Source organism: Perognathus longimembris, chromosome 28, assembly GCF_023159225.1.
Source record: "Perognathus longimembris pacificus isolate PPM17 chromosome 28, ASM2315922v1, whole genome shotgun sequence".
NCBI classification, from domain to species: Eukaryota; Metazoa; Chordata; class Mammalia; order Rodentia; family Heteromyidae; genus Perognathus; species Perognathus longimembris.
In genome coordinates, this window is record NC_063188.1 from 57586360 (window position 1) to 57602443 (window position 16084).

The following is a 16084-nucleotide window of genomic DNA, read 5'->3' on the forward strand; positions in this document are numbered from 1 at the left end:
ACAATCTATAAGTCTGATGTCCCAATGATTACATTTCTGCCAGTCTTCCCTAAAGATAGGGTCAAACTGCAAAATATGTTCATCACAGACCGTGCACAGTGGCACATACCTTTAGTTCCAACACTCAGGAGGCTGAGGCAGGAGGGACATGAGTTTGAGGCCAACCTGGGCTACATAGCAAGTTTCAGAGCAGCTTAGGCTACATAGAGTCTTTTTCAAAAATATCAATAACTGGGGCTGGGGATATGGCCTAGTGGCAAGAGTGCCTGCCTCATATACATGAGGCCCTGGGTTCGATTCCCCAGCACCACATATACAGAAAATGGCCAGAAGTGGCGCTGTGGCTCAAGTGGCAGAGTGCTAGCCTTGAGCAAAAAGAAGCCAGGGACAGTGCTCAGGCCCAGAGTCCAAGTCCCAGGACTGGCCAAAAAAATAAATAAATAAATAAATAAAATAAATAAAAATAAAAATATCAATAACAATAATACTAATGAAGCAAGCTTTTAAACTGCTGATCACAGCATTATTTCTAAATAATTCGAAAACAACCTAAATATCTAACAACTTATGAATATTTACTTGTTGCATATTTATTAACATGTTAATCTGTGGATATACATATCCACTAGATAAATTATTATGTACTGTCATGTAATAGTCATAAAAAGTATGTTAGAATAAGAGAAAATGTGTACTATATTTTAAGTGAAATCCCCATGGGAAGTGCAGGTGGCTCATGCCTGTAATCCTAGCTACTGAGGAGGCTGAGATTGAGGATCACAGTTTGAAGCCAACTGGGGCAGGAAAGTCCCCTGAGACTCTTGTTACCAGTTAACTACCAAAAAAGCTGGAAGTAGTGCTGTGATTCAAGAGCACTAGCTTTGAATGAAAAAGCCAAGAGACAGCGCACAGACCCTGAGTTCAAGCCCCAGTTACAGGCACACAAAAAGGATATAAAATCCCAAATAGAACACACCAAATATATATAAAAGAAAAACCACAGAGGAGAAATATACTAAAAAATACTGAGTCATTAGAGCAGTCATTTGGAAAAAATATTTTTTATTTTCTCTGTTTTATATTCAGGTTGACATAGTTTTGTTTGATGAAGGAAAACGTTAAATCAGAAAGCAAGAATGAGCCATAGGTTCTGAGATTGTAGATATTTTTCACATGGCAAGAAGAATGCAAGGAAAACTGACAGAAACAAGTAGAGCCATATTTGTGTCCTCTGAGTGCTTTTGTGAGCCAATTTAGCCACCAGCAACTAAACTTGTTCTGGAGCAGAGCTCATTCAAAAGATTTTTGTATCCCCTTTACATGTGCTTCTCAGACAGGGCAACATTTGCATTCATTTATTTGAGGAAACTTTGCTGGGACCAGGTGGCAATTATAGAAATTTCTCTCCTCCTCTTTGCTGTTGCCCTAATACTTTCGCTTCCTTTACTTAGTATTTTACAGATTTATTTGTTCAACATGTGATGGATTCAAACCTACAGGTATAAATCACAAGACAAAAATTTGTCACAGAGTAATGTTGATTAATAACTGTTGCCAGTAATTAACCACACCCCATTCCCATACAAGTATACACAGATACTCAAATACCATCACCACATCAAAGGGAGGTTTAAAATGAATCTTTGCTGGCATAGAAAACAAAAGCAAAAATCAAAGCCTATTCACTTTATAATCAGCATACTTACATTCTCTGAAGAGTACTGTAAATAAAATCTATAAACTTCTAATTAACCACATTCATGAACAGGATAAAAGGCACAGATAAAATCAGATGAATAATCAAAAAGTCAGTACAATTTAAACTTGGAATACATTCAAATACACACTCAAGTGTTTGAACTATAACCCTGTCTGTCTAGCCAGGGCTATAACAATGCTTTTCATGCATACAATCTCTTAATGGCCAGAAATTAACCAAAGAGGTGACCTTAGCTTACTGTGAGTAGCCACAACGTAGGCCCACATGTAGACAGTTGTACCCCAGATCTGCACTGTAGAGACACCTGGCTCTGTCTCTTTCCCACAGTTCCTAATAACTTTTCTACCATACAAGCCAAAGAAATAACAGGGCACTAAAGAATCAATCACAACAGCCTTTCTCCTCTGTGTCTACTCATCCTCCTTGGAAACTTAGGATCAAACAATATAATAGTGGGATGTAAAATGAGGCCATCATAATTAAATGGTATATATGAAGCTTTTGTGTGTGTGCGTATATCTACACTGTGCATTGTAAAAAGCAAGTTAAAGACTTTCTTAGTAGTGGGAATAGTTAATACTGATGCAGGGAAGCAAAATGTGGAAATTGTGAGCAATACAACAATTAGATGATTCTAATGTAGGAGCATATTTCACCATGGTTTCACCAATAAGCCTAAGAACAACCAAGACCAAAAAAAAAAGCCCCAAATCCATAACTACGTCCCATTTTTTTTTGGCCAGTCCTGGGCCTTGGACTCAGGGCCTGAGCACTGTCCCTGGCTTCTTTTTGCTCAAGGCTAGCACTCTGCCACTTGAGCCACAGCACCCCTTCTGCCGTTTTCTATATACGTGGTGCTGGGGAATCGAACCCAGGGCTTCATGTATACAAGGCAAGCACTCTTGCCACTAGGCCATATCCCCAGCCCTACATCCCATTTTTTAAAGTCTATGTCAAACACTCAACGTGGCACATACCTGTACTCCAGCTCTTGGGATGCTAAAGCAGGAGGATTGTGAGTTTGAGGCCAGCCTGTGCTGTGTAGTGAGACCTTACATTAAAGATGAAGTCAGTACCAGCTGCAAAAATCTCCTTGCTCTCCTTTCCCACCAGCCCTGGTGATGGACACTCCTTCCCTATGAGGTCTATGAATGAATCTCAGAACCCTCTGCTAGCAAATGAAGAACCCTGGGAAGATAATGAAGATGACAATCGAGGTAAGTAGGCTCAGAAGAAAGTCTTTTTGCTGTTCAGCAGACCAGATCCATGTTAATATAACCGACATAATGTGTTGTGAGTAGATTATATGTACAGATTTTATAATCATGCTAGCTCCTTAAATGCTTTTATAATGGAGGAGGGACAATCTGGCCAAAATTGTTTAGCAAACTCCAGGAGCTGAGGTAGCATTAGATGACAGCTTATGAGGTGTCTTACAAGCTTTGTGATACCATCATTTATTACTAGTCAGAAATTTCAGAAAATATAAACATGGGCTTATCTGTAATCAATCTCACCAGCTTTAGTTCAATCATTCATTCATATTGGTTGCATTTTCTTTAAAACTTAGTACGAATTACCTTTCAGAATAGTTTAGGGCTGGGCACCTATGGTTCATGTCTGTAAACCTAGCTGCTCAGAAGGCTGAGGTTTGAGGATTGTGTTTCAAAGCCATCCCAGGCAGGAAAATCTGAGACCTTTATCTCCAGTTCACCACCAAACAACCAGAGGTGGCGCTGTGGCTCAAGTGGTAGCCTTGAGCAAAAAAGCAAGCAAGAACATGAGGCCCTGAATTCAAATCCCAGTACTGCCACAAAATAAAAAATAGAGAATAAATGTACTGAAAAGTAGAATGTGTGTAGCACTAAGTCTACACATGAGAGTTGTAGGAGGAAAGGAAAAATCAGGAAGCAGAAATTGGATTGTATTGAGATTTCCTATGGAGAGTCAAAAGTTAGGTGGTCATGCATATATCCCCATTACTAGCCCTAGTCTTTGTCACCCCATCCCTGTTTCAATGCTTATGTGTAGGATCTTTTTTTTTTTTTTTGTCTAAAACCAGCCAGTGGAGCAGTTTTTAGTTACTGTTCCAAATCAAGCAGTAACTAACTGGTAGCAACTTTGAGTGGAGTCATGTGATATTTACAAATGGTACCTGGAGCCACCTGCTGTTGGCTCACACCTGTAATCCTAGCTTCTGCGGAGGTTGAGATCTGAGGATAACGGTTTAAAGCCAGCCAGGCAAGAAAGTCTATGAGATTCTTATCTCCAGTAAACATATCAGAAAAAGCCAGAAATGGCACTGTAGCTCAAGTAGTAGAGTGCTAGCCTTGAACAAAACTGGTGCAGGGACAGTGCCCAGAGGCCCTGAGTTCAAGTCCCAGGCCAGCAAAAAAAAAAAAAAAGGGTACCTGGGTGAATGTGGCTGAATAACCTGGAGAAGTATTGAGGTGAGGAGCAAACATGGAAAAACAAACCTTTCCAAATGTTCATCCAATTAGATTATCAAGGTCCATGTTCTCTGCCTGGAAGTTCAGCTTTAGAGGAAAGAACATTGCCAGTATGAAGGAAGACAAAACAATGCATGTTCATAATTATAAAGAAAATAGTTCTTACTCAATACAAAGAATTTCCAACATAAGGATTACACCATGTAATCCTTATAACCCTGCTGATTACTAGAAAATTGAACATAGTTTGATCTAACCTACTTATGAATTCAGTCTTCCTAAACTTTAACTCCAGCTGTCATAAGTGGTAAGAACTCTTATTTGGCATTAAGAAATCTAGACAATAGGATGCCAGTGGCTCATGCCTAAAATCCTAGCTACTCAGGAGGCTAAGACCTGAGGATCACAGTTCAAAACTAGCCCAGGTGGGCAAGTCTGAGAGACTCTTATCTCTGATTAACTACCAAAAAGCTGGAAATGGAGCTATGGTTCAAGTGGTAGAGCACCAGCCTTGAGCCAAACAGCTAAGGGACAGTGCCTAGGCCTTGAGTTAAAGCTCCAATTCTAGCACAAAAAAAGAACCCTAAGCTTTAATAGAAATTAGAAATATATGGAGGCTTAACCTAGTTTGAAATAACTTTCCACAGTGGAAAAAGAACTATTCCTAGCCAGGTTTTATTTTAGCAAGTATAGAGTGCCACATCACAAAGAGTTTACTTTTTCAAAAGGATTCTTCATTTTAAAATTATATATAAATTTATATATTTTTATTGTAAAGGTGATGTGCAGAGAGGTTACAGTTACATACATAAGTAACATAATGAGTACATTTGTTTTTGAACAGTGTTACCCCTCCCTTGTTTTTTCCTGCTTTCCCTCCCCTGCCTCCCCCTCCCCCAAGTTGTAAAGTACATTTCCAACATAGTGTCTAGTGAGTATCACTGTTGAATTGGTTCACCCTTTGTTGCACCATTTCTGTGAATAAATTTATATTTTATAGAGTATTTTTGTATCCTTTTTTTTTACCACCCTTTGACTTTCACAACTGTCATGTTAGGTAACAATTATTATTAATGCCATCTCCCATTTTATAATTGTCTCTCCAGTAGTTAGGAATACAGACTTAAGCTACTACCCCCAGCTGAAAGTGATACTTTTCTTATTCCACTTTCAAATCCTAGTCATATACTTCAAATACCAGTTAGGGAATCCTGTTTTACCACAAATGCTAAGTATACCAGAAAGACAAAGCATGCAGGACATTCTAGCTCAACTTAGAAAACCTAAGTGCCTGTCTTCAAGTGCAAGAAGCTTATGAAAGTCCAGACAGTTGAGCAAAGCAAGAATTATAATCCAGTGTTCTTCAATAGATTTTTGTTGTTGTTATTTTTTAATGTTCTGTGTGGTTATTTCCTTTTCATTTTGCTTTTTCCCTTTTGGTTTATTCCCTATTTTCACTGTTTTTTATTTTGGTATCCCATGTTTTGTGTATATGTTTATCTGATTTGGGGGAGGGTAGGGGAGTAAAAAAAATGGTGAGACAAAGGGTGAACCAATGCAGCAGCAATACTCACAAGACACTATGTTGGAAATGAACTTTACAACTGGGGGGGGGGGACGGGGAGAGGAATCAGGGAGGGAGGGAAAATGTGAGAAAAGTGAGAGAGGGGATAACAATAAGAAATGTACTCATTGCCTTATTTATGTAACTGTAAACCCTCTGTATAACACCTTTACAATAAAATTAAATTTAAAATAAATTAATTAAATAAAATAATCCAGTGCCCTCATTTTAACAGTGGAGAAGCTGAGGTTTTAAGTAGATTTTCTCACATGATGTAGCTACAGGCTAAGATGAATCTAGGGCTTGAAAGCTGCTGTTATTTAGAAGATTTAGGTATAAAATTTAAACTGGGGGGCTGGGAAGGTGGCTTAGGGTACAGTGCTTGCCTAGCATGCACCAAACCCTGGGTTCGATTCCTCAACACCACATAGAAAAAGCTGGAAGTGGCGCTGTGGCTCAAGTGGTAGAGTATTAACCTTGAGCAAAAAGAAGCCAGGGACAGCGTTCAGGCCCTAAGTTCAAGCTACAGGACTGGGCAAAAAACAAACAAACAGGCTGGGAATATGGCCTAGTGGGCAAGAGCGCTCGCCTTGTATACATGAAGCCCTGGGTTCGATTCCCCAGCACCACATATATAGAAAATGGCCAGAGTGGCGCTGTGGCTCAAGTGGCAGAGTGCTAGCCTTGAGCAAAAAGAAGCCAGGGACAGTGCTCAGTCCCTGAGTCCAAGGCCTAGGACTGGCAAACAAACAAACAAACAAAATTTAAATTGGGATTCATTGGTACAATCAATTTTGCTATTGGTCAGAGAAAACTTTAAATCAAGAAGGCCTAAGGACCGGAGACCTCTGTCTCAGACCCTTGGTCTCCATGAAGTGCCTGCCTGGGTGTGCACATGTGCCCATCCGGTACATAAGCTACACATGTCAATCAACCTGCCCAGCAGAGTCTACACCACAAGAAAGACAACTGATACCCCCCACCCTGCCCTGGAGAAACCCCAGCCACACAAAGCGCCGGAGCTCTGGAGCCTGCTGCTCCCTTGCAGGACCTCTCACATTCACTTGGATCAACTTTTAAAAAATATTTTCAATAGGGGCTGGGAATATGGCCTAGTGGCAAGAGTGCTCACCTCATATACACGAAGCCCTGGGTTAAATTCCCCAGCACCACATATATAGAAAAAGCCAGAAGTGGCACTGTGGCTCAAGTGGTAGAGTGCTAGCCTTGAGCAAAAAGAAGCCAGGGACAGTGCTCAGGCCCTGAGTCCAAGGCCCAGGACTGGCAAAAAATATATATATTTTCACTATACTTCATGTCTAGTCACACTGTACATTACATGGCCATGTAAACATGTCAAAACGAAACCCTCTTGTATAACTAATCAATGCCAATAAAATACGTGGGGAAGCATTTTAATGAGGATAAAAATAGTATCTACTTATCATGCTGATTAAATAGGATTATCCGCAAAAAAAAAAAAGAAGGGCTAAGGAGCCAGACATGGTGGTTCACACCTGTAATGCTAGCTACTCAGGAGGCTGAGAGCTGGAAGATTGCAGTTCAAGATCAGCTCAACCAAAAAGACAACTTTTCAACCAATAGACAGTCATGGTGGTGTGAACTAGCTATCCCAGCTGTGTGGGCGGCTGGGATCAGTATCCCAGGCAATAAAGGTTGCAAAATTCAGCTCAATGGAAGAAAGTTTGACATGAAGGTATGTGTCTTTCATCCCAGCTAGAGTGAGAATGGTAAAATAGGAAGATCTACTGTCCAGGTGTAGGCTGAGGCAATAAATTAATCAGTAAAAGAAAGGATAGGCAGAAGAGGGAGGAGGAGGAGGAGGAAGGCTGGATTGCAACTCAATAGTAGAGCACTTGCATAACACACACAGAGTCTGGGTTTGAGCTCTAGTACTGCAAATACATACATACATACATACATACATACATACATACATACATACATACATGAGTGAGTTAGTAAGTACAGACAGTCTTTCTATAGAAAAAAGAAAGGTAACTCCCAGACATCAGCACTTCAGAATATTTCTGTTTCCCTCCTCATTTGAGGCACTGTGAGAATTTATCATGACATTCCACTTTGATAAGCCAACACAGGTAAACTGCCCTTCTTGCTGTTTCAGTAATTCTGTTTTCTTCAACTCAACATATTGTCCTGCATTGCAGGACATGTTTGACACATCATCAGATGTTTCCACAAATAAATGCAACTCGAAGGGGGCAACAATATATGCATTTTCTCTTCCTGGTGTTGTAAATTTTCCTTCCCTGTTTGGACCTAGAGAAGTGGCTTTTGCTGAAGATTCATTTTTATATATGCACTAAGTTCTTTTCATCTTTTTATATAAAATGTTTTCTTTCCTATAGGCAGGAAGGGAGAGAGGGAGGGAGGGAGGAAAGAAGGAAGGAAGGAAGGAAGGAAGGAAGGAAGGAAGGAAGGAAGGAAGGAAGGAAGGAAGGAAGGAAGGAAGGAAAAGAAAAAAAGAAAAGAGAAAGGAAAGAAAGAAAAGAAGGTGGTGCTTTCCTCTAAACCATGTTTTCATTTTCTGGGCAGAACTGGTCATATTCAATCTGCAGTTTCTTTTTTAAAATATAATTTTTTGTTATTATTAAGATGTTGTACAGAGGGGTTACCCTTTTACAATTCAGGTAATGCGTACATTTCTCTTTTGGACAATGTCACCCCTTTCTTCACTATCTCCCAACCTCCCCCTCCCATCCCTGCTCACAAGTAGCATTGTTCATTTTCAACATAGTATATACTATTTGTGCATTTTTAACAACTTAGTTTCCTGAGAATGGTGTTGAACTTAATTTCTTTTAGAAATGATGTCAGGGATTAACTCCAAGCCAAAAATAGAATATTTAGTTCATGGTAATGTAAAACACTCAAAAATGATAAAATATGGTAACAATGACCTGTTAAGTAAAAATGCAATATCACAGTCAGGAACTATATATACATTCTTTAACCTGTAAAGTCTCTACTTTGTTTTAAAGAGGAAAGAACTAAGTAAAGAAATATCTTTATTAAATGAAGATATTTAAACAGGCTTCTGGGGCTGGGAATATGGCCTAGTGGCAAGAGAGCTCGCCTTGTATACATGAAGCCCTGGGTTCAATTCTCCAGCACCACATATCTAGAAAATGGCCAGAAGTGGCACTGTGGCTCAAGTGGCAGAGTGCTAACCTTGAGCAAAAAGGAAGCCAGGGACAGTGCTTAGGCCCTGAGTCCAAGCCCCAGGACTGGCCAAAAAAAAAAAAAAAGAAAAAAGAAACATGCTTCTATGGTGTCAATTTTAAAAGAAACTACTTATTGTACCAATTACACAGAAAATACACAAATCAAGTATATATATATATATATATATTCATATGCATGTAATCTTCTTAGGAGATTAAACAATAATCTTTTTAGAGACTTTTGAGAGACTTGGGGTTATACTTTAGCTTATTTTGAGGAAGTGATTCAGAAATGTCTGTTCTATTGTAGCTTTACCCATTATAAAATTTCCTGTAGTTTATATTTAAAAAAATTAGAGATAACAATGTAAGTCTTCATACTAATGTATTCAAAATTGGGATCTATTTCCTACAAACTAGATGAGTAACCTCTACAGCCCTATCTATTGTAACCACAAGTAATAAAATGGGTATGAATGTCAGGGAGAAATTTAAATGCAATAGTTTATGAGTCAATACCTACCTCTATATAAAACCATGCAGAACCCTTCATCCTTCTGAAGGTGAAAAAATCTGGCCTCTTGATATTTTCTTTTTTTTTATGATGTAAAGGACATTTTATTTTTTTTTCAAATGTTTATTATCAAACTGATGTACAGAGAGGTTACAGTTTCATACGTTACGCAATGGATACATTTCTTGTACTGTATGTTAACCTGTCCCTCATACCCCCTCCCTCCTCCCCCTGTCCCTCCAACGCCACCCCCCAGGTGTTCAGTTCACTTACACCAAAGAGTTTTGCAACTATTGCTTTTGTAGTTGTTTGTCTTTTTTTACCCTGTGTCTCTCAAATTTGGTATTCCCTTTCAATTTCCTAGTTCCAATACCAGTATACACGGTTTCCAATATACTCAGATAACATTACAGTGATAGTGTAGGTACAACCACAGGAAGGTGATACAAGAACATCATCAATAATAGAAGTTACAGATACACATAGGACGTTGAAAGTAGTTACAACTGTGATAGAACAATCATTTCCATAACATGGAGTTCATTTCACTTAGCATCATCTTATGTGTTCATAAAGTTATAGCTACTGGGCCTTGTGATGCTCTGCTATGACTTGCCTAAACCTGTACTAATTATTCCCAATAAGGGAGACCATAGAGTCCATGTTTCTTTGGGTCTGGCTTACTTCACTTAGTATAATTTTTTCCAAGTCCTTCCATTTCCTTACTAATGGGGCAATGTCATTCTTTCTGATAGAGGCATAAAATTCCATTGTGTATATGTACCACATTTTCCTGATCCATTCGTCTACTGAGGGGCATCTGGGTTGGTTCCAGATTCTCGCTATGACAAATTGTGCTGCGATGAACATTGTTGTGCTGGTGGCATTACTGTGATTTTGTTTGTGGTCTTTTGGATAGATACCCAAAAGTGGGGCTGCTGGGTCATAGGGGAGTTCTATATTTAGCCTTCTGAGGAATCTCCATACTGCTTGCCAGAGTGGCTGAACCAGTTTACATTCCCACCAACAATGAAGTAGGGTTCCCTTTTGGCCACATCCCCTCCAACAATTGTTATTGTTAGTTTTCTTGATATATGACATTCTTACTGGGGTGAGATGGAATCTCAATGTTGTTTTGATTTGCATTTCTTTTATGGCCAGTGATATAGAGCATTTTTTCATATGTCTCTTAGCCATTCTCATTTCCTCATCAGAGAAGTTTCTTTGTAAGTCTTTAGCCCACTTGATGAGGTTGCTATTGGTTCTTTGCGGTTTTGTTTTGGAAGAAGGTAATTTTTTTAGTTCTTCATATATTTTAGAGATGAGGCCTTTGTCTGTTGAATGTCTGGTAAAGATCTTCTCCCAGTCTGTGGGCTTTCTGTTTATCTTGCGAGCTATGTCCTTTGCCATGCAGAAGCTCTGCAGTTTGATGCAGTCCCATTTGTCCAACCTTTCTTTGATTTGTAGCCTTTCTGGGTCTTCGTTAAGGAAGTTCCGTCCTGCGCCAAGGAGCCCAAGTGTTTCTCCTACTCCTTCCTTTAGTGTTTTCAGGGTGTCTGTTTTGATTTCGAGGTCTTTAATCCATTTGGAATTGATTTTGGTGCAGGGTGATATATAAGGATCTAGTTTTAGTTTGTTGCATGTGTGAGCCAGTTTTGCCAGCACCACTTGTTAAAGAGGCTATCTTTCTTCCATACTATTGTTTTAGCCCCTTTATCAAAGATTAAGTAGGCATAGTTCTGTGGGTTCATTTCCGGGTCTTCAATTCTGTTCCATTGGTCTTCAGGCCTGTTCTGGTGCCAATACCAAGCTGTTTTTATTGCTACAGCTTTATAATACAGCTTGAAGTTGGGTATTGTAATTCCTCCAGCACTGTTCTTTCTGCTTAGGAGTGTTTTTGCTATTCTAGGTCTTTTATTGTTCCATATGAATTTCTGGATTGCTTCCTCTATTTCATTAAAGAATGGTGTTGGGATATTAATGGGTATTGCATTGAATTTGTAGATAGCCTTTGGCAGTATTGACATTTTGATTATATTAATCCTCCCAATCCAGGAGCATGGGAGGTTTTTCCATTTCCTTAGTTCTGACTTAATTTCATTTTTCAAGCTTTTAAAGTTCTCATCAAAGAGGTCTTTCACTTCTTTGGTTAAGGTTATTCCTAAGGTATTTTATGTGTTGGGGGGCTATTGCAAAAGGAGTTGCTTTCCTGATTTCAGCCTCAGTCTTCAGGTCATTAGCATAGAGAAAGGCTGTTGATTTTTGAGGGTTTATTTTATATCCTGCAACTTTGCCAAAGTTTTGGATCAGCTCTAGTAGCTTGGGGGTAGAGTCTATGGGATTCTTTAGGTATAGGATCATGTCATCTGCAAAGAGAGAAAGTTTAACTTCATCTTTTCCTATTTGGATCCCTTTTATATTTTCTTCTTGCCTAATTGCTCTGGCTAGGAATTCTAGTACTATGCGGAAGAGCAGGGGAGAGAGTGGACATCCCTGCCTTGTTCCTGATTTTAAAGGGAATGGCTTTAGTTTTTCACCATTTAGAGTTATGCTTGCTGTTGGTTTGTCATAAACTGCCTTGATTATATTCAGGAATGTTCCCTGGAATCCCAGTATTTCCAGGGCTTTTAGCATAAATGGGTGCTGGATTTTATCGAACGCTTTTTCCGCATCCAGAGATAAAACCATGTGGTTCTTTACCTTGCTCTGGTTGATGTGGTGGATTACATTAATTGACTGGCGTATATTAAACCAACTTTGCATCCCTGGGATGAATCCAGTTTGATCACGGTGTATGATTTTTTTCATGACCTGTTGAAGTCGATTGGCCAGAATTTTGTTGAGAATGTTTGCGTCTATATTCATCAGGGAAATTGGGCTATAGTCCTCTTTCCGTGATGAGTCTCTGCCTGGTTTTGGGATGAGGGTTATACTGGCTTCATAGAATGAGTCTGGTAGTGAATGTTCTCTTTCAATTTCATTGAAGAGTTTGAGAAATATTGGAATGAGATCTGTTTTGAAGGCCTTGTAGAATTCTGCAGTGAATCCGTCTGGACCTGGGCTTTTCTTAGATGGGAGATCATTTATTGCCGTTTCTATTTCAATACTGGATATGGGTCTGTTTAGAAGGTTTAAATCTTCATGGTTGAGTTTGGGGGTATCAATTTTTTCTAGGAAATGATCCATTTCTTCCAAGTTCTCGAAATTGTTGGCATAAAGGTTTGCAAAATAGTCCCTTATTTTCTGAATTTCGGTTATTTCTGTGGTGATGCTACCTGTTTCATCTCTTATCTTGTTTATTTGAGTGTGCTGCCTTCGTTTTTTGGTCAGGTTTGCCAGGGGTCTGTCTATCTTGTTGATTTTTTCAAAGAACCAACTCTGTGTTTTGTTGATTCTTTCGATGGTTTTTTTCGTCTCTAATTGATTTAATTCTGATTTGATTTTAATTATTTGCTTCCGTCTATTGACTTGGGGTTTGGCTTGCTGTTCTCTCTCCAGAAAATCAAGGTGCTTCCTTAAATTACTGAGTTTCTGTTTCTCCAGTTTGTTGATGTATGTACGCAGAGATATAAATTTTCCTCTGAGTACTGCCTTTGCTTTGTCCCAAAGGAGCTGGTACTTTGTGTCCTCAACTTGGTTGAAGTCCATAAACATTTGAATTTCCGTTTTAATTTCTTCAATGACCCACTGATGGTTCAGCAGTGTGTTGTTTAGTCTCCATGAATTGAAGGATTTTCTGTGGTGGCTGTTTGAGTTGAGCTCTAATTTTATTCCATTGTGGTCTGAGAGAATGCAGGGAATGGTTTTGATACTTCTGAATTTGTATAGATTTTCTTTGTGCCCTAAGATGTGATGTATTTTGGAGAATGTTCCATGTGCTGCCGAAAAGAATGTGTATTCTGTCCTTGCTGGGTGGAGTATTCTGTAGATGTCGGTTAAGTCTAGTTGGTCTATGCAATTATTAAGATCTGTGGTTTCTTTGTTCAGTTTTCGGCATGTTGATCTGTCCAGAGGTGATAGTGGAGTGTTAAAGTCCCCAACTATCAATGTGTTTGGGTCTATGAGTGTTTTGGAGTCAGTAGTGTTTGTTTGATGAAGTTGGGTGCTCCTGCATTTGGTGTGTAGATATTTAGAATGGTTATATCTTCCTGTAGGAGAGATCCCTTTACTAGTATGTAGTAACCTTCTTTGTCTCTTCTTACCTTTTTTAATTTGAAGTCAATTTTGTCTGATACTAGGATTGCAACTCCAGCCTGCTTATGGGGGCCATTTGCTTGATAGATTTGATTCCAGCCTTTCACTTTTAGAAGATGTTTACTTTTGCTGGATGGATGTGTCTCTTGGAGGCAGCAGAAAGATGGATCTTGATTTTTGATCCAACTTATGAGCCTATGTCGTTTGATTGGAGAATTAAGTCCATTCATGTTGAGAGTTAGGATTGAGAGATGATCGTTTGTTCCTTTCATTATCACTATCTTGTTTAAAGCTGTGTCTTCTCATTTCTCGATCTGATGTTTACTATTTAGGGTTCATTTCTCTGTCTGTATTGGGATCTTGATTATTTTCCCTGTATAGTACGTCTTTGAGGATTTTCTGTAAAGCTGGTTTGGTGGAGATATATTGTTTCAGTTTTTGCTTATTGTGGAAGACTTTTATTTGACCTTCAGCTATGAATGAGAGTTTGGCTGGGTACAGAATTCTTGGTTGGTAGTTATTTTTATTTAGTGTTTGGTATACTTTATTCCAGGCTCTCCTTGCTTTCATGGTCTCTGCTGAGAAGTCTGGGGTGATTCTGATTGCTTTTCCTTTATATGTGATTGTTTTCTTCTCCCTAACAGCTTTCAGGATTCTTTCCTTGTACTCTACTGATCCTGTTTTGATCACAATGTGTCGGTGGGATGTCCTATTCTGGTCTGGTCGGTTTGGGGTTCTAAATGCTTCTTGTATCTGTAGAAGCCTTTCCTTCTGGATATTTGGGAAGTTCTCAGCTAATATTCTGTTAAATAGATTGCCTATCCCATTAACTTCTTTCTCCAAGTTTTCCTCAATACCTATTATCCTTAAATTGGGCTTCCTGATCGTGTCTTGAATCTCCTGTAGCGATCTGTTTTTTGATTGGACTGGATTTGTATTGATTTTTGATCTTTCTCCATAGATTCTAGGGAATCTTCAGCTCCTGAGATTCGATCCTCTGCTTCAGTTAATCGGGACTGTAGGCTAGGTACTTGATTTCGAATCTCTTTTCCTTCTGACTGGTCTTTCCTGATGATTTCCATGTCATTTCTTAGGTCTTGTATGGACTTCTTTACTTCATTAACTTCATTACTTTGGTTTTGATTGTTGTCTCTCAAATCTTTAAGCTGGGTAGCTATCTTTTCATTTGACTCTTTAAGTTCATTTATCTTTCTATTTGTGGATGCTATGAAGTTCTCCATTAATTTTTGCTTTGCCTCCTCATGCTCTAGAATAATTGACTGAAGAGATTCAAACTTTTCATTTATCATGTTTATCAGTAGACTTTGTAGAGCATTTTGGGGGTTCTCTTCTATGTCTTTGATTGACTCCTCTGCTTCCTGTTTGTTTTGAGTGGGGGATAAGACTTCATTGTTTGCCATCTTTCTTGTGTTCCTTCTGCCCATTTGAATTGGGAATGCCTGTCTACCAGCACCTGTGAGCACCGTTTAAGACCCAAAGCAGCCCTTACCAAGCACTGTTGTGTAAATCTTAGAAGTTCACAATTATATACAGATACCTTGTATACCTGTGTATAAAATTAGATTTGGTAGTTACTTATTTACTGTTACAGCCCTATATGCAATTCTTGTTTTTATATTAAGTCCTTTTAGGACTGGATTTCTCTATGAACCACTTTGATTCACTCAGATTAAGCTGGGATACCCTCTATCCAATAACCAGGAGTCAATGGAACCTGGAGGTCCAGGCAGTAAGTCAGGAGGTAAGTTGGAGGTAGTAAAGAGAATAGAGTAAAATGTATTGGGAGGTGGTGATTTTGGTTTAATTTCAGTGACGTGGAAATGTGGAGAAGAGTAGAATCAGTAGAAAGAACAAGGTTAAAATGACAGACAATGGAGAGTTAGCAGAAAAGAGTGGAGGTGTTATTCATAGGAAAGTAATTTTTAAAGAAAGAGAACGCAAGAGAGAAATAAAGTAAAAATATTGGAAGACAGATGAACAAAACAGAGAAAAATTATTTAAAAAAAGAAAAAAATAAAAAGGAAAAAAAACACAGAAAAGGAACAACCCAAACAAGCAAACAAAAAAAAACTTGATAAAACAAACCGGTAAAAATGGAAAACAAACAAACAACAACAACAAAAAAAAAACCAACAACGTTTGAGAAGTGAAAAAATTAAAATGAAATTTTTTTAAAAAAAAAAATTAAAAAATATTTGAAAAAAAAATGGCGTCCTCCTTGTTTGGGTGTTCTTTCCCCAGTCTCTGGTTTCCTTGCAATGGTCTGCAGTCTGTTTTCCTGATTGGCTGGTTTGACTTGATTTCAGTTGGCAAGGGGTGGATCTGTTCTGACCCTTCTCCCCTGTTGGTGCAATCCTGGGTCTCTGTGGTTCGCACAGCTTGCAGGCAGGCCTTGGGTGTCCTCTGTAGATGGGG

The 16084-nt window shown here is 38.9% G+C and overlaps 1 protein-coding gene across 1 annotated transcript in view; it reads left to right on the plus strand.

The window, feature by feature from the left end:
• Positions 1–16084, plus strand: part of Zdhhc15 (zinc finger DHHC-type palmitoyltransferase 15) — a 126438-nt gene that overhangs the window by 77248 nt on the left and 33106 nt on the right. The window contains exon 10 of the mRNA XM_048335959.1: positions 2834–2937. Coding sequence (XP_048191916.1) covers positions 2834–2937 — 104 coding nt within the window. The remainder of the gene's footprint in view (positions 1–2833; positions 2938–16084) is intronic.